Source organism: Alosa pseudoharengus, unplaced genomic scaffold, assembly GCF_046254945.1.
Source record: "Alosa pseudoharengus isolate Yale_2024_CS ecotype anadromous, Long Island Sound unplaced genomic scaffold, YU_APseudo_1.1 YU_APseudo_1.1_scf_10, whole genome shotgun sequence".
NCBI lineage: Eukaryota > Metazoa > Chordata > Actinopteri > Clupeiformes > Clupeidae > Alosa > Alosa pseudoharengus.
The window spans coordinates 19,725,074-19,749,446 of NW_027468565.1; the positions used below are offsets into that span (position 1 = coordinate 19,725,074).

Below are 24,373 nucleotides of genomic sequence, written 5' to 3' on the forward strand. Positions count from 1 at the left end.
GACCTATGCATTTAAACTCGCTACATCGACTCGCAGCATATATTTCTGCAGCAGCGGTTTCTGCCATTGCTGCGGAACGCATACGCAATCCTTGGATGGGTGGTTGCCATGGTTTCGCAGGTCACATGCGTGGGTTTCCTGTAGCCAGCAGCAAAAGATGCTAGCTACTGAATTCACTGCCATTTTCATTTTAGTAAATTGCGGGATATCGCTGAGCAAATGGGACTAGCTGCATGGCAATGATGAAAATTCATATATGTTTGTGTTCTGATTCCATTTCGTCGTAAATTACGTTCTGTACTCTTGACGTGAGGATAATCGAGACAATATTGCATTGGACACTGTATTTCACTCGGATTTCTCTGGACTCACATCAGGAATGAGTATAGAAATCCCAGAAGGACTGACGGAGCTGTTGCAGAGCTTTACCGTGGAAGTGTTAAGGAATCAGCCAAGAGACTTACTAGAGTTTGCCTTGCAGTATTTCACGCAATTGAAGGAGAGTGAAACCAAGGGGGCCGCGTTTGACAATGACCAAAATTCGGCCTCAAGATCTGGGAAAGCAGTCAACTTTATCGAAGAAGCCATGCAAATCGATTCGGAAAATGGAGAGGAAGAGGAGGATGACGACGAGGAATTCGTAGGTAACAAATACCCCACGATTCATACTATGATTATCGTCGGCTATCATAATAAGTATATACCTCTGAAGATGGGTCCTCAAAATTGATATTTGCCAGCTCCATTCAAGATCATTGCAGCCGACTGATTCCTCAATATTGTGCTTCGCCTATCTAACCCTTGCATGTGCGCGTGCCATGAAATACAATCATTTATGCCAATAATACAAGGTGGGCATGAAGCCAGCAATTGTTGTTCTAAAAGAAGATTGTTTTGTCTAGTCTTGGGTCTTGGCATGTCTTCGTGAGCAAGAGCATTAATCATCGATGGTCATCGCAGCCCGATGTATCATAGCCTTCTTCAGTATGCACCATGCATAAGCTACAGGCTTAGTAGGCCCTCTTTTTGACCTAACTGAATTTGATTCTCTAAGTGGATTCATCGGTAAATGTAATACCATGCCAGAAGAAATGGTTGGATTCCACAGGCTAATCCTGCTTTCTCTGATTTGCATCATATGTGACCGTAAAGCATTTGAATTCCATCTGGCTCATTATGAACAAGGTGACAGTGGCAGTGGCAAAACCTCCACGGTTAACGTTACATCTGTAGAGCATGTTATTTCCTCCTTCGACCGTCATCCGCATCCTTTCATCTACTTATTCATTTCACAGTAGAAAAATAGGTAGTCTACAATGCAAATAACAAGACTGGAAACAGCAGGACTAATATGGCTTTGATGTTAACCTTACATTTACACTACCAGACTGGACTGTCATATGACATTAGGCTCTGGCTGCTGCTCCGACGAATATCTGCAAATGATTTTGATACTGCCATTCAGCCTTGGACAGCAGGCCTGACTTAGGCTATGCCTCTTTGACAATTAGATGTTTTAAATTGAATGACAGGAGATCTATATTGCACCACACTGGGGTTTAGCAGTGTAATTTAAATAGGCCTGACAAATTCTAAGATAGCGTTTGCCTTTGAACCTTTTTGTGGAGCTACCGTATCTGGCTAGCACAATATTCATGACTAGCCACCAGGCTCATGTATGTTTCATGCAGAGGGGCATTGTCTCAGTGCTGAGTGCATTACATCAGATGTGTGTTTGTCCTTCGAATTATTCACATTGTAATTCAGGAAAAAAACATATCAACTTAAAAGGGCAGTGGAGTGTTTCATCATGGCAATTGCAATTTGTATTAGCCTACAGTAAATCATGAAAGACAATATTTAGGAATTGAATAATAATAATAATAATAAAAAAAAACAGCAAACATGAATGTGTCCAGTATGCTTCAGAGCCTAATAACTGATATGGCCAGCAGCAGCATTCTGACCAGCAGGTTATATATATTCTGTATTCACACAGTCAGTGCATTCACAATCATTTCTGCACTGGATCAAATCATGTACTGTATGTGTGGAAAAGTATGTTAGGATCTCTGCTTGATATAAAAATAGCATTACTGCACTGTTCAACAGGGAGTGTGAATCATTTAATTTCCGTTTCTGTGTCAGGCTTGTACCCAAAGGAAACTACCTGGCATAGTGCGGTCAGCCAACTGTTTTCTGCAAGGACAGTAGGGAATGTCCGCTTGCTGAGGGAAGCCTGCCCTGTAGTGACCATTTGGTGCTTTTGTGAACAATATTTTTTACAAGTGATGGTTTGGCTGGCTGACCAATCAACCAAGCTTTTAGTACTGTAGAACTGTCAAACCACTGTTAGCTCTTGTTAGCAGTTGGCATACAAGTTCACAGGTCTTTTCCTCTCCCCCTATACCTGAGAATTGTGGATTGCTATCCCCAATCACCCAATTGCATACAGACTACAGATAGCGCTAGAAGTTGAACATTGAAATTCAGCCTTTATCCATAGGGTGATCAACAAAACTGTTATTGATAGGTGTTTACACAAATTGCCACAAAGAACACACATTCTAGAACACACATTCTAGGTTCTTTGAGTTCTTGTACATTGCTCATTTTTCTCACTCTCTGTATTTGCAGCACCAGTGATCAACAGGTTTACAAGAAGAGCTTCAGGTGAGACTTTAAGCCTTTAGGCCTATTTGTTTTCCTCTGGTCTTTTTTTAATCAGCATTCTTCATCATCTTGTTGCCTGTGTAAAGTGTTCTTTCACTTTAGTACTATCTAAACTGTTACATTTATGAGGTGGTCTCATCTGAAAAGGAACACAAGAAGATCATTGTTATCAGTTGGTGCAATTTTTGAATATATCTCTGTAAAGTATTTGTCTGTAAAGTACAAACTCAAAAAGTTTGTCTTTTTGACAGTATATTTCACATATATTTTCACATTAGTAGGTATTAGGTAAGTGAAACAATGCTGGAGTTTGATAAGGTAAGCATCTGTAGAAGCCTGGTTAAGTCAGGACACATTGATTGCATTTTATGCGGTCTAATTGGATTAAAATTGGATGTGTGGATTGTGAATGACTTTTCATTACTAGATTGAGTATTGTGATTATGTAAACTTAAAATCCCATATAGTTTTGGATAAAGCAAATATAAATACGGTATGTGAATAGTTTTTACCTTCTTTGACAGCTGATTGTGGTTTACCAATGAAAGCAGTACCTCTTTATCATGTCCTCAACCACTCCTGACTGCTTTCTGATTGGTATAGCAGCAGCAGCAACAACAACAACAACAACAAGACTCAAGTCTTAGTTTTTTTGTTTCTTGTTTTCCAGTCCCAGTGGACACTGACCTGGGAATACAGTATGTTATGTTATGGCCTTAACCAGGCTATGGGAATACAGTATGTTATGGCCTTAACCAGGCTATGTCAGAAACAGGCATGATCGTTACATTTAATATTGCAGGAGAATCGTCAGCATGAAACATTTCAGCTGTTAGAAGTTTGATTTGATTAATGTGTGTCAAACCACATGCATACAAAACTATAGGTAGTCACACTGTGAAGTAACAGTGATACTAGATAACAGCAGTTACTGAGGATGTCCGTGGTCAACCAGGTTAATGGGATAAGAGCGATGCTTATTTTGATCGGAAACATGCAGGGACGAAGAATTGGTGTGATGTTTTCAATTGTCTTAAGTTAAAAGTATGGTAGTCACGATGGAAATTTTAATTTGCCTGATGTCAATATCATCAGCAGCTTGGTCATTGCTTACTGTGCACATTGACTGCAGAAAATGTGCAATATTTGTGTTTGGGCTATATGACTACTTTAAACTGCTAATGATCATGTTTATTCTTAGTATTGTATGTGCTTTGGAAAAAAGCATCTGCTAAGAACCATAACCATATTCTGCTAAGGTAAATAATTGTTTGCGGAGTACATGGTCATATATATGAGTGGGCATCAACTATTCAACACAACAGCAGATCAGTTGAGTTGAACACATGGAAGTATACCATATAGGACAAAATAAGATATCAGTCTGAAATCAATCTCATAAAATATACTGAACTATAATAACTTTAACCAAAATTGCTCAGGAAAAGGCTAAAGGTCTTTGGCAGCATTAACTTGTGTGCTATACATTATATAGAAACAACAACACACGTAATCAAATGCATTTATTTACAAAATTATCAAAAGTAGAACACACCATATGTTTGTGCATACTTTGTCAGGTGCACGCCAGGAAGAATGTGTGTGTGCCTGTGTGTTGATTTGTTCTGCTTTTGTATGTCCCATGTGTGCATATGTGCACGCCCATGAACAGACCTGTGAGGTCAGATACAAAGCAGGGTGTAACGCAGGAGCCTACTGTATGTGAGTGTAGTCAGCGAAAGTTGAAAGTGCCAGGTTTGGAAAGAGGATGGTTAGTTGTCATGGAAATCCTACATTAGGTATGGAAAAAGCCAACTATGAAATGTGAATCCACAAAAAATATATAGAAATATATATTTTTTATTCTTTCATAATAACAATAATAGAATTTACTGGACAAACTAAATTAAGACATTTATATCAGCAAACGTTAATCAGTCGTAGGCTTAGCTGTGTTCACAAGTTATGCCAGCCATAATGCCCAGTTACCACCCCATAAAAGGGTTGTGCCTAGTGGTAACTTGGTGTGCTGTGTTGTTAACTGGCGATTTAGTTGGTGGTTGATGAGCCTGAGCCAGGCTTGAAAGAGTTGTGGTTATCTCATGGGGAAAGAGTTTGAAGCAGCGTTACACAACATTTTATACTTCCTGAGGTAGGCTTTGTTTTATAGCTGTGAAGCTTTATGTTCCAGAAAATTATGTATCATGGTATATGGTCATATTGTGAGGACACACCTGTCATGTCTTGCTGCCTAGGGTATGCACTGTGCTCCAGGATATGAATCTTGTGTGTGTGTGAAAAAGTGACAAAACTCTATCACCAAAAAACATAAGTTAGCATGCATAGGAATCTTTACTCAATGTTAACTGTGGTGTTGCTGTATTTGCAAAGTCTTTTGTTTTGTTTTGTTTTTGCTTGCTAGTGTTAGATCAGACCTTTTATATTGTGACATCACTGCGCTGGATTTGAAGTACAAAATATTTTACATACCATTTTTTTGGTGTAACACAAAAGCACAAATAAATTACAATAATCTTATGGAGCCTCATTTATTTTGCCAACTTGGGGATGGATTACTAAGACGTGAGTGAAGAAGAATGCATGTTGTGCATAATGCGATGCAGATGCAGCAGGAACAGAATTAGAAATGGAGGCATCCTAGGAACTGAAGGAACTGCTTCGGGGAAAGGTTGGATGACCATGTAATGGGTCTGAGAACATGTTTGCTCTTGAGTGGCTGCATTTAGTTGTAACTAGTCATGTGATTTGATGTAGGCTAAACACTGAGGCTTAAAGTCTTATGAGACCGAGTTGGCAGTTAAAAGTTGGCATATTTAAATAATGGAAGAGACAACACCAGCTATGCTTTATTTATTCAAGTGATGGTAATGCACCATAGATTTAACAAAGCACAAGTTATGATGCATATGCAATTTTAGTTTCCCTCCATGCCTTAGGAATGTCCTGCCACACCCATTCCCATAATACTCAGCTTAACATAATTTGCTGGAGGACTACCATAGATTTATACACTCTATGACTATTACAGTCTTTCAGGATATTGTCTGTTGGGGTAGTCATTGTTTCTCAACAGTGTACCCAAGAGCTACACCAAGTAAATAAACTGCTGAAGACTGCTATGATTTTTTGGCAATTCTATTTCTGTTGTTTTTCTATTTCTATTTCATATAATTTGCTCTTTGTTGTTGTGATATGACCTGCTACTTTTCTATTCAGTAAACAAACATTTGTTCCCAGTTGTACTGACAAAGCAGAGGATATAGTGAGAAGTGTGTGATGATGAAATGTGCAGGATTTGCACAGTTAATAAGTTAAATGGGAGACAGGGTTAACAGGGTTCCAACCCTCTGAGCCAAATACTTGGTTGACATACTCATTCGATTTGAGTCATCCTACAATTTTTTTTTTGACATAACAAAGTTATACGTCTGTTCAGTTGGACTTAAGTGTGTGTGAACGAGACTTGAAATCATCATTACATCAAATAAAAGCTCTGTTCATTTGAACTGTAAATCAGATTAGCCACAGACTGTCTTCACTCTCATCCTCTCCTTTGATTACACTTCCGTTCGCTCATAAAAAAAATGAATCACCATAATCCTGACCCATTACTGAATATTCAGCAAAACCGCTTACCTTTGCAAAGCCTGGGAGCACATTCATACTGGCTGCTGTGGGATGACATCAAACAAAGTGCTTGTTGGGCTGGGCCCCCTAATCTTTATACAGAAAGAGAGTTGTTGCCTGAGACAGTGTGGCTACTGCTGCTGCCAACCTAAACAGTGGTAGTGATAGTGGAAGAACAGGAGCCATCCGTGAGAACTCCAGGGTATTTCAACGTAGCACTAACTGATTTCGACGCCATCAATAATATGCAGACTGCTGGAGGGTTCCCAAAAAAACACTTAGATCTGTGCTTTCATAAATGTGGAAGATAATATGTTGTCTGTTTCAGGAAAAAAATTAAAATTAAAACATTTTACTACCTTTGATCAGTCATTGTATACATAATCATATCAACATAACCTAATTATAGAATTGAGCCATTTTACTGAATGCTGCACCCTTTCTTCTCATGGTGTGAGTATGGTCCCTTATTTGTAAAAAGGTTTTTCCTCAGTAAGCTTACAGATGTTTGTCTGGGCACTCTCATTCATTGTGAAAGTAGAAATGATGCCACATTTGTATCCGTTTGTTATGAAAAAATGTGCAGGAAGTCCCTCTGGACTGGATAAGCCTGTTTAGATGATGTAAAAATGAATTAGTATTTCTATGTTATTTAATGTTAATGTGTTTGTATTGTAGACGTTTTGTATTTGTTTTAATTTTGTAGTTTCTCAATTTGTATTGTTATATTGGTAATAATAGGTTTGTTAAAAAAAAGATATACCAGTACTGTTATTATCATTAATGTTAAATATACCAAAAAAATAATTTTAAAGGAAACCGCTAAAAGTTGGATCAAGTTTAACAGCAACTTGTCAGACATTTTTCAGATTTTTGGAGAAATTGATATCAGGGAAAGCCATAATGTCCGGTAAGGACAGGTTTAGAGGACATGTTTAAATGTCCCCACTGGTGTTCTCTGTCACTCTGTCACTCATCCTCCTAGCCTCCAGATGACAGCCCTTGTGTGGGTGGACAGTGACCCTCTATGACTACTGAGAGATTGTTGTTATTTTCGACTAAGTGTGCAACATCTCAGTGTCTGTCTCAAATAAAAACAATAGCAGGTCAACAGTAGCTAGAAATCTGCTCAATGTTTAGTACAGGCAAAGACATGTATTGTGGCAAGCATGCACAACAGAAACTATCCCACTGTGTAAATATATGCTGTAATATCTCTTGTTCTAACAGTAAGTATAAGGGTGTCTTGTGTCTTAGAAATATTGATGAATCATAATGTTCAGATATGGTTCCACTTGCAAGGGTTAACCAGTCAGCAAAATGGCAGAACCACACAACTGTACACAGGACAAGTAGGTTGTTTCCCATCTGTTTGTGGGCCTAGTGATCCCTAGTGTTGCTGCGTTGCATAGCCTGTGCACTAGCGGATGATGATGCGACATGCTCCTGTCTTTTCACTCCGGCCCGGGTGACAGTGAGGGGGCAGATGAGGCCAGCATGTTAAGCAGGGACTGCAGCATGGGGCCACTGTACGCAGTGCAATTCACCAATGGGTGGTCTGTGGCAGAGGGAACTTTGTTTTGAATGGACATACAGTATTAAACCCAGCAAGGGTGTTTATGAATTCGGCCCAATTTTAGTTTGGTGTGATGTGGATCATTGTAGCAATTCAGTATTACTGCACCATGTAATTATACCTGATAAACAGTGTTAGTTTGTTTAAAGAGGCTTTCATTTCCCTGTCATTGCACTCCAGTCTACAGCCTGTATTTTCTATCCTTCAGTGTGTGCAGAGGCCTTCAACCCGGATGAGGAGGATGATGACAAGGAACCAAGGGTGAGCTCCCTCTTTTGGTAGCGAGTATTGTATGCAAATGAATATCAGAAAACATGCTAAAACAATTAAAATCCTTATATACTGTATGATATGTTAACAAGAGAATTCCCTCTTGAATTTTCATTATATTTTACAAAATGCTTTGTGCTGTCCCAGACCACGCACCCCAAAACAGACGAACAGAGGCACAGGCTGCAGGAGGCATGCAAAGACATCCTGCTGTTCAAAAACCTCGACCCGGTGAGAGCTCGTCCGTATGTGTGGCGTGTGACCCAGTGTTCTCACAAACACAGCCAGAGGCCAGAGGACTCTCTCGGCCCCCGACGCATATTTATTTACACACTCAGACATGATGAAAGAGCATTAAAGGTAGAGAGCGATGGTGGGGGGGGGGGGTTGGGGCGGGGGAGGCCGGCTAATGACCAGGGCTCAGTGACCTGTGCAACCTTTGGAATATGTTGCTTTCACGCTAGACATCGTGCTTAATTAACCATGGGTTTGCATATTTTGGGTTCGTCCGTGAAGCCGTCTGTGTGCTCCCGAGTGCATTGTTTGTTTGATGGCAGTGCTGCTGCGCCAGGGCTTGACTTGTATGGTTTCCCTGTAGGAAGAGAAAATAAACAGTTGTCTCGGTGCTGATGCCTGGGTTTTTTGTCTCACGCTTACAGGAGCAGATGTCCCAAGTCCTGGACGCCATGTTTGAGAAAAGAGTGGAAGTTGGAGAACACATCATCGATCAAGATGACGATGGGGATAACTTTTACGTCATCGAAAGGTAGGTGCCTTTGTTGTGTACTTTGTGTAACACCAAAACAAGACTGATGTAAGGCAGTATGCAGTTGTCATGGTGATACATGGGCAGTCCTTTATGCAAAGCAAACTCAACCCTAAGGAGGCGACAGGACTGTTACTTAACTCATTTGTTTCCTTGTTGTCTTGTGTCCTGTCTCAGAGGGACGTTTGACATCGTAGTGAGAGCAGACAGCGCTGAGCGGACAGTGGGCTCCTATGACAACCGTGGAAGTTTTGGGGAGCTGGCTCTGATGTACAACACCCCAAGGGCAGCCACCATCATCGCCACCTCGCCTGGAGCACTCTGGTGCATGGTGAGGTCGTCTGCCCTGCTGGCTGCGTTGTCCTTAGTTGTCCACACAATTTAGTTAGCATGCATCATGTCACAGCAATGAGGTTCCTCTTCTCTTAAAATGAATGCAATTCATTTTTTGGTTACACTTTACTTGAAGGTTTCTACATAAAAGTGACATGACATGTCATGAACGTGTCATGAACATAAACAAGTCATAAACGTTAATGACATAACACTTCTGTCATTAAGTGTCATTCTGTTTTTGTCATGACAAGTTATAGGGTTATGGTTCATGTCATAATAGTCATGTGTTCATGACAGTATCATGTCACTCTTATGTAGATACCTCCGATATGCAGTAGCTAATGTAATTGCAATATGTAGATCAGTGTTTTCCAAATTGTGTGCCATGAGGTTTTTTTCCTTTGCCCTTAACGATCATTGACAATTTACCTGAAACTGTAAGCTATTGAAATCATATTTCACGAAATTGGTTTTAATCCTGACTGTATTCAAACTGCCGTTTTGCTGTTTCATCCATCTTTTGTTGATACGATTCATATTGGTCAGGGAATGTTGCACTCACGTGCAACTAGCTGCCAATCAAACACCTCAACACCTCAAACACAGAACAACATAGCTGCATGGATTCAGAAGTAGCAAAAAGTTGCCCGTTATGTCATGCTTTGTAGCTGAAGTTGCCCGTTATGTCATGCTATATTAGTCTCATGCTAAATAGCTGAAAGGCAATCTGCCTGAGCATGAGCCTGACCCACCCAAAATAACAAATAAAACAGGGCAACAGAAAGACGCTAGGCTACAAACAGACAGACGATGTTTCATATCATGGTGGTGTGCTGTGAGATTTTCTCATAGCAAACAGTGTGTCGCAAGAGGAAAAATTAGGGAAATGCTGATGTAGATAATGTTAAATCTAGATACTTGCATTTTGACATGTCAGCGATTTTGATTTATTTTTATTTTTTTTGAAAAGCATGTTTATGTGGTGTCATGCAATCATTGGTCATTTCATAGAATTTGGAGAACAAATCAATGTACTGTAGTTCCAGGCGTTTATGAAAGTAATATAATTCTGACTACAATCTTTGCTTCCTGAATAGCCTCTTTGATAGTCAGTGTGGTGTAATCTTTCAATCACTTCTTTTATAATATAGCTCCCTCTGCTGGATCTGATCACTGCCATGCTGATTCTATGATTGATTAATCATTTTTCCAGGACCGGTTAACATTCAGAAGGATCATTGTGAAGAACAATGCCAAGAAGAGGAGACTGTATGAAGCTTTCATTGAGACTCTTCCTTTGCTCACGTCTCTGGAGGTATGGCTGCTGGTCTCTTCCTTGTCTCTTGTTTGTTTTTTATGTTTTTGCCTGCCATGAATGTCATGAATGATACTGGTGTCTGTGGCAGGTATCAGAGAGGATGAAAGTGGTGGACGTTCTGTCCACTAAAGTCTACAGCAGTGGAGAGCGGATCATTGCTCAGGTATGATGAAGTGGAGTTGATTTAACTATTGAGCGACATCCCAGGAAGCTCCATCTAGCTCCATCTATTGAATTTCACTTGATGAACATTATCATCATCAATGTTTTGTTTCTAGATTTTTTCATGAGTAGGTGCTTGCTTGTGTCCGTGTTCTGATGAGTAATGTGTATACAGACGTATGGATGGACTGTAAATATTTGAGACCTTATGGCTTATAACTGATACATTATTTTGTAGGGTGATATGGCTGACAGTTTCTACATTGTGGAATCTGGCCGTGTGAGAATCACAATGAAGCACAGTAGGGTAAGTCTGAAAGTTTCTAACTGTATATTGACAGAATGACCATTAAATCTTAAAAAAAGAATATGTCGAAAAGCATTTCTTATATTTATCACCTACCAAATACTTGTGAACCACACTGAGAAGTAAAATAGAATCAGTGTGTAATCATTCCATCTATTCACTATGAGCAAGTATCTATCAAACTGTATATTAGTTAATCTAATGGTGGCCACACAACCCCTGATAAGAATTTCTATCAAATACTTTTGAAGAAATCTGAAATTGTGCATCAGAGGGAGAGTCTGCACAGTATTTGAATCTTTGCGGATTTTAAGCTTGTTTTTATAGCTCTGTGGTTACTTTTTCTCCCACCAGACAAAAAAGGACACAGAAGAGGAAGAAGTGGACATCGCCACCTGCTCGAGGGGACAGTACTTTGGAGAATTAGCTCTAGTCACAAACAAGCCACGAGCAGCTTCTGCATACGCCATGGAGAATGTTAAATGCTTAGGTATAGTGCACGTTACTTTCTTCTGCATACGCCATGGAGAATGTTAAATGGTTAGGTATAGTGCATGTTACTTTCTTCTGCATACGCCATGGAGAATGTTAAATGCTTAGGTATAGTGCATGTTACTTTCTTCTGCATACGCCATGGAGAATGTTAAATGGTTAGGTATAGTGCATGTTACTTTCTTCTGCATACGCCATGGAGAATGTTAAATGCTTAGGTATAGTGCATGTTACTTTCTTCTGCATACGCCATGGAGAATGTTAAATGGTTAGGTATAGTGCATTTTACTTTCTTCTGCATACGCCATGGAGAATGTTAAATGCTTAGGTATAGTGCATGTTACTTTCTTCTGCATACGCCATGGAGAATGTTAAATGCTTAGGTATAGTGCATGTTACTTTCTTCTGCATACGCCATGGAGAATGTTAAATGCTTAGGTATAGTGCATGTTACTTTCTTCTGCGCATGTTACTTTCTTCTGCTTTTACCCTCTCTTATAAGTGATGTCAGAGAATTATAGATCCCTATACTGACTATTATAGAAAGTCAAAGATACAGTTGCTTGCTTAAAAATCTGGCGTATTTTCACGCAATTCCTAAAGCAAGGAAGCTCTAAATACAAATTCAAGGGTTCAAGGAATTAATGTCCTAAATGTTCTCACGTTTTTTGTTGTCTTTTGTAGTGTTGGATGTCAAGGCATTTGAGAGATTGCTCGGCCCCTGTATGGATATCATGAAAAGAAATATCGCAAACTACGAGGAGCAACTGGTAACCCTGTTTGGAAGTAACACAGATATTGAGGAACAAGATGCATGAGTTTAAAGAGATGAACCAGGACAAAGAAGCTGACGATGAAGATTTTGGCCATAGTGCGGGTGCCAGATGTCTTGTAATTCCTCTTACTCTTGCAAATATTGTTTTACATTCACACAATGTGAAACAGTGTACATCAAAGATAGCGATTTAAAAGTGATAAGCTCAAAATGTATGTGTACTTCCAGAAAACAGAGGAATTTTCTCACAAGGCAGTGTTCATTCTGACATTTTGAGCATAACCACCATGCTTGTATGACAATGTAATGCTCATGTTTTCACCTCTTGTTCACAGTTCACACTATGTTATTTTCATGAAACATCACATAGACACGACTATGTTACTGTTAACTGATGACACTTGTTAATATAAGGGCAGTTCTGTATTTCAGGACCGTTGGTGTTACTCATTCTCATGATCTATATCATTTTTTCCTTCTGTTCCAAACTCATGTGCCAAAGGTTGTGAACTCTGTGAAACGCTTGTTGTTTTATGTGATCTTCATGCTTCAAAGTTTGCCTGCCAAGCTTTTTGCATTGGGGATGAATCTTCATTGCAACAGTTTGTCTTTACAAAGATATAAATCTACAAGGGCCCTATGGCTTACATTTTGATATAACATCCATGTATGAAAATGTGCTTTCCCTGTTTATGGGCGAGATCTTAATTTGGAGACAAATTGCATTACCTGCAGTGCATTTACACTGTGCTTTGTGGTTTTTGAATCTCAAGCACCTCAAATGCAGTTAAGTAAATATTTTGTTTTCAGCTTTTGAGCTCATTTTACTTTGAATTGTCACTTATGAATTCCAACATATCTGAACAAGAATACTGCAAAATAGTTTCACATTATGTGACATGGAAGAGAATTGGTAGTAACAATGCTCAACAAGTTAACAAAAAGGGTAAAAGACTGTGTTGGGAGATATAAGTGAACATGTTTATATTGCACTTTGATGCTAGCCTCATAGACAGGTACTTGTTGTGATTGCACATTATCTTTAGTCAGTTTTTATGTTTAAAATGTCATGTTTGACTTATCATTGCCAGTTTAGCATATATCACCAGTATAGAGTTGTTATTGTTGATAGTTTGTTTATTTAAAAATGTGAAAATATTTCATATTACATTTTAAATATAAGGGCATAGCGTAGTGTTGTCATCACCTGACCTTGTTAGACTTTTTTTAAATGTTTTACACACCTCTTTATTACCACACATACATTACCACAGGACTTGGAACATTTGATATGTTAAACACAGCTCTCAGTGTGTGTCAGTGCTTTTCTGCAGACAAGCATGAGATGGATATGACAAGCTAATATAGCTTGTCTCTGTCTCATGTAATAATGAACATATCTGTCCATAAAGATTAAGTATGTCCCTTTTGCCTTTGAGGTATTATTACCTTGCTTCTTACTTGCAATACTGTAGAGTTGTTAGTTTTCATTTCTACTGTGCTTTCAACCAGTACTGCTGCCCATTGTCTTCAGTGTATTAAATTATGACATTTCTGTGGCCAGTCTTAAAAACGCGGTTGTAGTTGTAGCCATTCCATTCGAGGACATTGCTAAGGTTATTTATTATCGTCTACCTCTATATAAATAACACAACACCTTCACGTGTTGCTTTTCAGGGCATGTCGTCTCATCGAAGAGCAACTCCCACTGATAAACTGTTTCTTTATTTTTATGTGCAGTTGTCATGTCACCTTAGAACTTGGCTTGTTAATCTGCCACTGAATTGAAACCTAAAATTTAACTGACTTTTGAAATTATTTACTTGTTTTGAACCACCATTTTCTGTCAGAAATCTTGTTATTACAATGGAACTACTGTAGGTTTGTGTTGGCAGTGCTGTTTAATTTAATGTAATGAAGCTCAAAGGTCTACAGAGGTCTCTTAATAATGCCAGAGTGTAATATGTTGTCAGTTACATTTAACTTTCCATGAAAATAAACTTGTTTTCTATTGAAAAAAATCCTTTTTCTTTTGTCACTCTCCTGCAATTGCCTGATGGGATACACCTTAAGTTAAGTACATTTAATATGAGGATGTTATAGTCGGTTGATCTAACAAAGAAAAAGCTTGCAGAAGCATCATCCAATAAAGGTCTCAATGAATCTAACGGGCGTATACAGTCAACCAATGACTGTTTCAATAACAAACCTCAGCATGTCTTATGTTATGTATCACGGACAGACCAATGGCCATCCGTAGCTTTTTTATTGACGCTAACGTCATCCAATGGTGTAGTGTTTCTAAAAGTAATCGGTCCCACCCCTTCAGCGGATGCCAGAGATACTCGGTAATGGCGACAGGTTTGGTAAGTAAGAAAGTTAGCAATAGATCTCTTTTAAACAAAAGAATGACAATCCTAACCGAAATGAGAAATCAGAATTTAAGTTATAGGTTATGACAAATGTGTTGCTTGAAATGACTGCTATGTTTTTGGTCGATGGCAAATGACAAGTTGATTAAGATCGATTTTTTTCATTGTGACGTTTGTTGTTTTGGTTGTAGCTAGTTAGTTGCTAGCGAGTTCGTTGGACAGGTAGTTAATCGACCTGCAATCTCGAAAATACGTTGATACGCTTTGTTGTCCATTAAAATGTCTTTCGACATTTTGTTTCATTCATTTCAGGGCTTAGAACGAAGGGGCTATAGAGTGCTCATGTCTCAACTTGTTGACATTCTTTTGTTTACAAGTTAGAAGCTCGCCCCTACATTTGGACGTTCCTTTTTGTCAATAGCCTGTTCAAGGAGCAACAATTGTTTTTTTTACTTGTTTGAATCTAACATACGGTTTGGATTGATTACAAGCAGTCATGTATTTTGCGAACAAAAGACATGACACCGTCGTTGAATTTACGATTGGACTGCTTCTATGTTCGTATATTAGGCTACGTTATATATTTATTTAATCGCCCTTTGCTCAGTGAAAACTAGTAATGTATGAATGAATGTTACTATCGACCCAGTCAACTCTCAGTGTTACACGAGAATATTAACTGTTGTCGTCGGTATTGTCTATTTTTCCATTGTATCTCGATTGACAGATGTGAATGTTTTCATTCGACAGGATTCGACCTGCCCAGAATCAATTCAGTTTTTGTTGTTGTTAGAAATTGAACCGACGTGTAAAATGTGACTGTGGAAAAATATTGTTGAGCAAAAATATATTCGAAAATATGTCAGGCTAATTCATTTCACTCGAATGTTCAGTTTAATCCGACTGTTATTGATCTCGTCTTGTTACGCAGTTATGAATGAATGAGTAGGGAAGCGCATGCGCGAAGTTCTTAAAGTTTATAAACAAGCCTTGCATGCAAGAGGTCACATGACAGCTCTTTTTCGAAACGAAGACAGAACGTACGCAAACAAAGAACTTAATTCACAGAGTTTTGCCCTTTCTTACCCAAACAAATTGTCGTTGAGGCCCTTTTCATTCGTTTAATTGAAGTCATTTCGCATATTTGTCAAAGCAATGATACTTATCACTGAACAACACTGATATTTCGATATGGTTCGTGCAATTGCGATTTTTTTCGTGGTCTTCAGTCGTTAATGACATAATAATACAATAAATAAGTAAATTAATACATTAACGTTTATTATACTTATGTTTCACACGTCTTTTTTTCGTCAGTCAGGCAAACTGACATGGCGTAATATGGTGTGGGAAATGAAAACTCATTCGGTGCCAGAGAGAGTTTTGGAATCGCAGGTGGAGACTGTAGGTATGGATGAGGCTTTCGACATGCTAAAGTGCAACGAAGATCTGCCTTCCTCTCCAGGATGCCCTTCCACTGAGAGTCACATGGAATATGGTAGGCTATTGCATAATATTCTTGATATCAATCAATCAGATGAATGTTTGCATGTCCTGACCTAATAAATATGGCTCAGCATACAGTTCTTATCAGAGAAAACAATATTTGCATATTTGATACATTCTCTCTGTATGTGCAATAACCCAGTCTGACGCCGTTAGCCTAGCATAATTCACTGGAAGTGGATTAGACCAGTTAGCCTATAACTCCCTTTTAGCTACAGGTCTTCCAATGAATTATGCTAAGTTAGGTTAACCCAAGAAGTTGGTGTGTTTCTTTAAGATAACAAAATCTTGTGGATATGAACTTCTGAAGAGCTGTTTCTGTGTTTACTGTACAGATGACCTTCCGGAGCTGCAGGAGGTGCAAGAGGACCAGGCCACTCCGAGCGTGTTCCAGGTCGAGGCAGGCGTGTCACACCAGGAAGGCCCTGGGGAGGCCTGGGGCAAAGGGGTGGATGGAGCCTCCTCCCCTCACACCAACACCAACTGGCTGGCAGAGCTGGCCAACATCGCCACGAGCCCACAGAGTCCCCTGCTGCAGAACGCCCCCCACAACAGGTCATACATACAGTTACAAATGAGTTATAATGGCTAATTACGTCAATTAATAAAGTAAGGTGTCATGCCCACACCCATGCACAGCACACTTGAGGATACATATGTCACATAGGCATGGTACTGAAACCGATCACATAACAATTGTTATTTCAAGTGCATAGACATTAAATGCATCATGGCATTTTCTATACACATGGACAGTCTTTGGCTGGTATGGCGGTAAGCATATGGAATGTTTATCATACCTTTGGTCTCATTTCCGTTTGTTTGTTTGTTTGTTGTTACCCTCAGATCCTCCCCCGTGCACATCTTTGCCACGAGTAACAGTTTACATTCCTACGCCCGGCCCCCCCAGGCTTCCAGTGCCCCGAGTCCGGCAAGGACCCATATGAGGGAGCGCAGGCGTGTCAGGGTACAAGCCTTCATCCCCTCACAAACACCCCCCCATCCACCCTTCTCACACTATTTGTGCTGTAAATGTGACATTTGTGTCCCTTTGAATGCCACCCCTTAGGCCAGCAGCGAGTCAGAGTCTGGTAGCTTCTGCATGTCCTCGTTATCAGACGATGATGACATGGGATGGTCTCACTCTTGGCCCTCCACAGTCTGGCATTGCTTCCTAAAAGGTATTGAATGGCACAACAATGGGGCCCTCTTAAACATATACTTACATGGGCACACTAAATTGGCAAAGGAGTTTTGTAGTAACAAATTGAAAGTTTGACTTTTTAACCTACATTTATGTTTATAATACTTTTATTACCTATATATTGAGACCTTCCAGACCCTTGAAATCATCCTAATATTCACAAGGAACATTGCCTTTAAAATAATAATGCATTGACGAAAATGTAATTGACTTTACAGTGTGAATTGGGTGTTTCTAGATTTGACATATCCTTTATAATTCACCCTAATTATACAAATGTTTTCACAAATGTGGAAAAAAACACGCAATATCCAGGCAAACTATAGTGCCTCTGTACTACTCTGTTACTAGTGCCATTTAATCCTCAGCGTCGATCTCCCCCTGACTTGTAATAGGACGTAAAGGTTTAAAGGTTAAACCTGTTTTCAAAAACTAAACTGATAAAAAAATGTGTGAGCAATCAGAGGCATGTCATATTGGACCACAGAACATAGGAAATGTGCTGATCTGTTGTTTGTGTCTCCTAGTCAGTACAGTGGGAGTGATTGAATGAACATCAGCCATTTTATGAACTGATATCATATTAATACAAACAGCTCCCCCTATTGTTCTAACTGTGGTACTGCAACTCAAAACATGAATTGCGCAATTGCCTGGAGAGGCTGACATATACATGTAAATACTTAATATAAAGTAATAAAGTAAAAATTTGATGTGTTTTATGTATGTTTTTCTTTATTTTGAGATTAGATTAGATTAAATTTTATTGTCATTGTGCAAGTACAGAGACAACGATGTATGGAATCATAGATTTTATTTTGAAATAGGCAGAAAATGTGTTCATTTGATATGTAGCTTAGCGTAGACAACTGTCCTCTGCTATGAAAATCTCCACCAAACAAGGACTGCTGTCAGTTGAGACATTGTATACAATTACAGTATATAATGATGATAACACATGTAAACTTAACCTTTGTCAGGAACTCGTTTGCGCTTCCATAAGGGCTCCAATGTAGAGTGGCAGGATGTTGAAGACTTAAGCAACTCAGACGACGAGTCAGATGACGAAGGAGGAATGTCATCCATCTCTCCAAAGGTAAAGAACAGCAGCTGAAGAGCACTTGCAATAAATGGCCATTATTTGAGAGTGCATGTCTCTAGAGGCTTGTGGCGAAGTGCTGTTGGCTAAAATTAGCTTCAGGCATGATTCATTGATGCATTACTGTTCATGACAAGCCATTAAGAGAGCAGTCTATTGAAAAGTCAAAACCCAGAGAGAAGAGAAAGAACCAAACCAATTGCATTCACATCTACTGCTTGAGAGCAAAACGTCCCCCCTCAATACATTTGGTATATTTCCTGTTTTTGCAGGGCTATGGTTCAGAAGGTCTGAAGTTGGTGGCATTTGAGGAGATTGTGTCCTTTGGCCAATCTGCACTCAAATTGACTTTTGACCCTGGCTCACCAGAAGATGGCCTTTTAACCACTGAGTGCAGATTAGACCACCCCTTCTATGTGAAAAACAAAGGTATGGGAGTCATGTCTCTGAAGTGACATGGATGATTTGGTTTAGTATCTGACTCTGTGAGTGTGCAGAATGCAGTATGTAAGTAGTGTAAGTAGGTGATAACAAATAGAGAGTGCTTGCTGTCTCTGACTGAATGCAGTAAGTAGTGTAAGTAGGTGATAACTAATAAAGAGTGCTTGCTGTCTGTGACTCTCATGCGAGTCTCACCTGTGTGTGTGTGTGTATGTGTGTTTGCTGTCTGTACAGGGTGGTCCTCCTTCTACCCGAGCCTTACTGTGGTGCAGTATGGAATCCCCTGCTATGACGTGCAGGTGGGAGACCTGTGTCTACCTCCAGGGCACAAAGATGCCATCAACTGTGATGACTCTGTTGTGTTTGACACATTCAGAAGGTACAGAGTGGGTCGGGAAATGAGGGGTGTGTGTGTGTGTGTGTGTGTGTGTGTGTATATGTGTGTGTGTGTGTCTGTAAGAGAGAGGGAGATTGAGATTTTAATGTTTGACTTACAGTTTGCTATCAGCATTTTAACAGGGTGGTACAGTTATCCTTTTAGATGAGATTATAACCTGTTTTGTTTGTGTATGTTATGAATAGAGTAGAGGGTATATTGGTGCAAGACTTACATTTCATTCTGGCCATTTAATTACAGTAACGAGCCATGCACTGCCATTCAGTAATAGGCATGTGAGTGACAATTAACTCCTGAACTTGAGTAACAGTTCATAACAGTACTTGTGTGTGTGTGTGTGTGTGTGTGTGTGTGTGTGTGTGTGTGTGTGTGTGTGTGTGTGTGTGGATGTGGATACAGTTATGATTTCACCCCTCTGGACTCTTCGGCTGTGTACGTCCTGAGTAGCATGGCTCGCCAGCGCCGGGCCTCCCAGTCAAGTGGGGGCGCTGTCAGCCCAGACTGTGACAAGCTGGGCCGTGACCAGGAGCCCTCCGGTGCTTCCCACAGCAAATCCAATCGCGGCCACAACTCAGGAACAAGCAGCAGCAACACCACGCCCACCAAATGCAAGCGGCCAATGAACGCCTTTATGCTCTTCGCCAAGAAGTATCGTGTGGAGTACACCCAGATGTATCCTGGCAAGGACAACAGGCAAGTAACTCAAACTCCCACGGGGAGCTCATTTGCGTCTTCTCTAAGATACAGCTAACAAAGGAGAGGATGCCAGCCTGAGAGGAAACACTATTCCCAATTGTCATAATTATAAGTTCATTTAGAAGGGTTTTGACAAGGCTTGTTAACAGTCATGCCACTTTTCATATTTTTCAGTGTTTCGCCCAACCCAGCAGAAGTTTTTTTTTCTCTTATATAAAACAACTGTCTCTATCCACTTCCTTCTCCCAGCTCACTGGGATTACAGTTTGGAACAGATGTTTGCAGAATTAGCCATTCTGAGCAGCCCATCCATCAGTGAGCAGCAGGAGTGGCTAAGCGCAATAGCGTTGAAATTATGAGTTTACTGTTTGCTATGTAGTTGCAACTATGCAGATAGTGCTAAGGCTAGACAAAGCAATACTAACTGTAAAAGCAATGCTAGCACACCTAGAATAGTTGAAGCAGGAGCAAGAAGAAAGTGTAAAATGATTCATCAAGGGAAAAATACATTACTGCTTTACTGCCAACAGGGTTTGGCATAAGCCAAATATCTCAGCTTAGCATAGAAATCCCATACTGGTCAGTGTCCAGTGGCTTCAAAATGAACCCTACACCCATTAGGATACAATGACTGAAAACAGCCCTCAATGGAGAGAGGCCTCTCGTACCAGGGTACAAAAAAATAAGACCTTGTCATAAAGAAGATGACTAGCGTTTTCCACTGTAATATTAGTATTAATAAAGTGTTACTTATCATTGACCAAATTCACTCAGATCATTTATTTTAGAAAACTATGTGTCAGTGTCAGTGAGGGTCACCTCAGTTGGATATTCTGGTGATATTCTGGTAGTCACTGAAAAATGCTCAGCTTGGTTTTAGAGTCTGTTCTGTGTAGTCATAGTTCACTTACTGTACACGGGAAGGGCATGGTATTTCTTCTTCATGTATCTTATTCTTATGCTCAGTTCATAGGTAAGTAGATTGTTGTATTGTTGTAAAAGACAAAAACTAATGCAAAATGTTGTGTCATTTTTATCTTCTCTAAACCAAGCTGACACAGAGTTGTAGTAAGAAAACCATACACCCTCCTGAAGTTTTACTGTAGAGTGAGCCATGACCTTTAACCAGTGAGAAGCTAAGAGAGGCTGTTTGGATACTGAACCTCAAAGATGTCAAATTGATGGATAGGTGTCAGTGACCTAAGGGCAGCAGGGGATGAAGTGTTATGCTGAAAACTGGGGTTCCCTCATTCATTGCTCTTCGAGAGTTCATACCACCCCTGAGGGGGAGTAGCTCTCAGCCAGCTGGTGATTGACAGCACAAGGATATGAGGCGTTTTCCAAGAACCATCGTGTGGATATTTAGAAAGGCAGCTCAGATATCTCATAGCAAACAAGCAACACATATTTTTGTCCCATAATCCCTTACATATACAATAGACCAGACTCCAGTGATGTGTGTGTGTGTGTGTCTATGTGTGTGCGTGCGTGTGTGTGCGTGCGTGCATGTGTGTGTGTGCATGACTACCCTGCTTGTCGGCACAGTGAAAGCTAGAGTGACATGTTGATTATGAAGGCTCTGAAGACTCATGGGCTGTATGTGTGGAATGCTGCAGAGCCATTAGCTCACACAGCCAAGACAGCAGGCTTGGTCAAAGACCTCTGAGACTGCACAGTAAACAGAAACTTGGAGCCTAAGTAGCTGGGCTTTGTAATGGAGACAGACAGACTTTGAAGAGAGAGACCACTGATCTGTGCAGCCATTATTTAATTCTTATATTAACATTTATTGTTTATGTGTTCAGTACATTGGCAATACACTATTAAGTATATCACATGCTGAAACTAAGGATTTATAATGTAGCCATTGGCGTTTGACAAAAATATTTACTGGATGTTAAAATAGTGGTGCTATTCTAAGGCAGCATGGCTATTAAACTTAAAAGACATCATTAGAAGTGATCTTTATTAATGTGAAGATTTTTATCTTGATGTTGTTTTTGACTGTTTCGCCTATTAGGCCTAGGCATCATACTGTTTCCACATAGACCTTTAGGGACAGATTAATTGAGTGCACTGCAGAGGAGAGACATTTTTCATGCACACCTCTGACTGCTGCCCTTTGCCCTTTGGCCCACAGAGCCATCAGCGTGATCCTTGGGGACAAGTGGAAGAAGATGAAGAACGAGGAGAGGAGGATGTACACCATGGAGGCCAAGGCTCTAGCGGAGGAGCAGAAACGCCTCAATCCCGACTGCTGGAAACGCAAGAGAACGAACTCGGTAAGAGCCCTGCTACTTATGTGTGAACACATGAAGTATCTAGCAGCTTTTTTAATCAAGCTGTTATATCCAGGTGACTACTATTGTGTGTAAGGACTAAAGTGAACTGGCACAGAAATACTTTCTGGAACCCCCAGATGTCAGCCTGTCGCTCTCAGCGACCTGGTTCCATATCAGTTTTGTAATTGGTTAGTTTTGCATGCTGTAGTCTACTGGAGGGATGCACAGGATCTGTTTGTACACTTTTGTGTGCAATGCCTCCAATGGCTCCTTTCATACTTCCCTTTTACAGGGCTCCCAGCAGAACTAGATGCCCATATGCAGGAGATCATCATGGAAACGTGAACTGGACAACAATAAACCGATCCCCTCTCTCCTGTACGATCGACGAGACTTAACTGTGATGCTGAATACACCTGCTTTGTTTTAAACAAAACAACTTAATCCAGACATTATGCCGATAAAATGTTATATAAAGAGAAAATCAAATGCAAACCATATTAAGAAAACATGTAATCTAGTAACTAACAGTGCTTATATATTTTCTTATGTTTTCAGTGACATAAATGCCTTATACTTCCAAAGTAAGAAATCGCTCAGTACTTTTTTTCAGGTAAATTCATATTTCTAGGCTTGAAACCTGAAATCCTGTGGTGCTACTATAGATGCTGAAGGACAGAAGTCAGACAAATGTCTATTTTTAAATGTAAAAAGGGGAAATTTTAGATAGCTTTTGTTGCAGCTGTTCATATTAATTATATTGGTATAACTCAATATCTTGCACATTGACTTGGTAACCCGTTAAACTTTGTATTCTCTGACAGGCTGACAGGTTCTTGTATTAGTAAGAGATACCTGCTCAGCATAGGCCATATACGTGTGTGTGACTAACCACTCTGCCATAAGACGATGTATTATTATATACATGGGGTGGATGCACACACTCCCACACAGCACTTCAGGGTCATGCCATCACTGTAAGTGTTTTTGTTTTTTTGCACTTTATATACATATAACCTTATATAAAACCAATAAATGTATACAGCCTGAACTTTTGTGCTTAAAAAAAAAATACAAACTTTATATATCTAGCTGAAATATATCCTTTTTTGACACAATCATGGCCAAACTGTATAGCTCAATGTTGTGCTCTGCAGGTTTGCCATTGCATTGCATTTATAAAAACGTTGTTGATATTGTACAGGTCCACGTTCCATGTTAAAACTCTTGCACAAACTATTCTTGTATTATAAATAAACATTTGAACTTGCTATCATCTCACATACTGTTCTCAGTATTTTTCAGAAGGTGGAAGAGATCACTTGTGAGCTCATCTGAATTTTGTGTTTTTGCTTTTACTTTGGGTGCTGTTGGTCAGGTTGGAGGGACTTTCCTTTTTTCCTAAACTTGTCTGCGTTCAGAAAAAGAAAAAAAAACCTAGCAGATGAAGCATGTGCACAACTGATCTGCATGTCTTCTTATGATCCTCTTAAGAGGCTGAAGAAAAAAAACTCACTAACTCATTCAGTTGTTTGCTCAATCTCACTTTAGAGACGGGCAGAAGAAATCTATGTTTGTTCTCCAATTTGCCACATCAAAAACATGCAGACAAAGAACTCAAACGACGTCCTTATTGTACTGTGCTCCACATCAGTAAATCTGTGATCTCTTTGAAGGTTTAATTGAATCTTTGCAACACTCAAGACCTACCTTGGAGATGAAAGAACACAAATTCGAAATTCATAATTACTTTTGCGAGGTACAGTTTCTGAGAAGAGAAAAAAAAGGAGAACTATTAATCGAGTTGAGTATAGGATGTACAGTTAGTGCAACAATATAACTAAATTACCCATATTCCATTCATGGAAAATGCTGTATGGGTCTGCATTTTCCTATCATTTATACTGTTGTAAAATCACCAAATACATGTTTATTTAATGTACAGTTCGGAATGTCACCAGTAGGGGACACTAGTATAACATGTATTATATCTCCTATTTCCTATTGTGCTTTTTAGGATGAAAAATTTTCTAACACTGACATGGAGTCCTCC

At 39.6% G+C, this 24,373-nt stretch overlaps 2 protein-coding genes across 3 annotated transcripts; both read left to right on the forward strand.

Annotated features, from left to right (window-relative positions):
• The first annotated feature begins 156 nt into the window (after nt 1-156).
• prkar2b (protein kinase cAMP-dependent type II regulatory subunit beta) lies at nt 157-13,753 on the forward strand. Its single transcript, XM_076266939.1, has 11 exons — nt 157-644; nt 2,638-2,673; nt 8,106-8,158; nt 8,315-8,398; nt 8,827-8,933; nt 9,111-9,264; nt 10,483-10,584; nt 10,676-10,750; nt 10,988-11,056; nt 11,411-11,546; nt 12,233-13,753. The coding sequence occupies exons 1-11, from the start codon at nt 380-382 to the stop codon at nt 12,364-12,366; spliced, it is 1,215 nt and encodes a 404-aa protein (XP_076123054.1). The 5' UTR covers nt 157-379; the 3' UTR covers nt 12,367-13,753.
• Nucleotides 13,754-14,652: 899 nt separating this feature from the next.
• On the forward strand, nt 14,653-23,601 carry hbp1 (HMG-box transcription factor 1). 2 transcript variants are annotated; one of them, XM_076266947.1, is made up of 11 exons: nt 14,653-14,689; nt 16,013-16,193; nt 16,537-16,756; nt 17,048-17,168; nt 17,271-17,382; nt 18,386-18,501; nt 18,777-18,933; nt 19,180-19,324; nt 19,742-20,035; nt 22,179-22,320; nt 22,613-23,601. In XM_076266947.1, exons 1-11 carry the CDS (start codon nt 14,675-14,677, stop codon nt 22,628-22,630), a joined length of 1,521 nt encoding a protein of 506 aa, XP_076123062.1. In that variant the 5' UTR covers nt 14,653-14,674; the 3' UTR covers nt 22,631-23,601. The 2 variants fall into 2 exon arrangements, with proteins under 2 accessions (XP_076123062.1, XP_076123068.1); XM_076266953.1 differs by lacking the exon at nt 14,653-14,689 and adding an exon at nt 14,812-15,889.
• The last annotated feature ends 772 nt before the right edge of the window (nt 23,602-24,373 follow it).

Coding starts and splice junctions, on each gene's coding strand:
- hbp1 (XM_076266947.1), top strand. Junction 17,169..17,270: donor GGGAGCGCAGGCGTGTCAGG/GTACAAGCCTTC, acceptor GCCACCCCTTAG/GCCAGCAGCGAGTCAGAGTC. Junction 18,502..18,776: donor TGTCATCCATCTCTCCAAAG/GTAAAGAACAGC, acceptor CTGTTTTTGCAG/GGCTATGGTTCAGAAGGTCT.
- prkar2b (XM_076266939.1), top strand. CDS start 380: ATGAGTATAGAAATCCCAGAAGGACTGACGGAGCTGTTGCAGAGCTTT. Junction 645..2,637: donor TGACGACGAGGAATTCGTAG/GTAACAAATACC, acceptor CTGTATTTGCAG/CACCAGTGATCAACAGGTTT. Junction 8,159..8,314: donor ATGATGACAAGGAACCAAGG/GTGAGCTCCCTC, acceptor GTGCTGTCCCAG/ACCACGCACCCCAAAACAGA.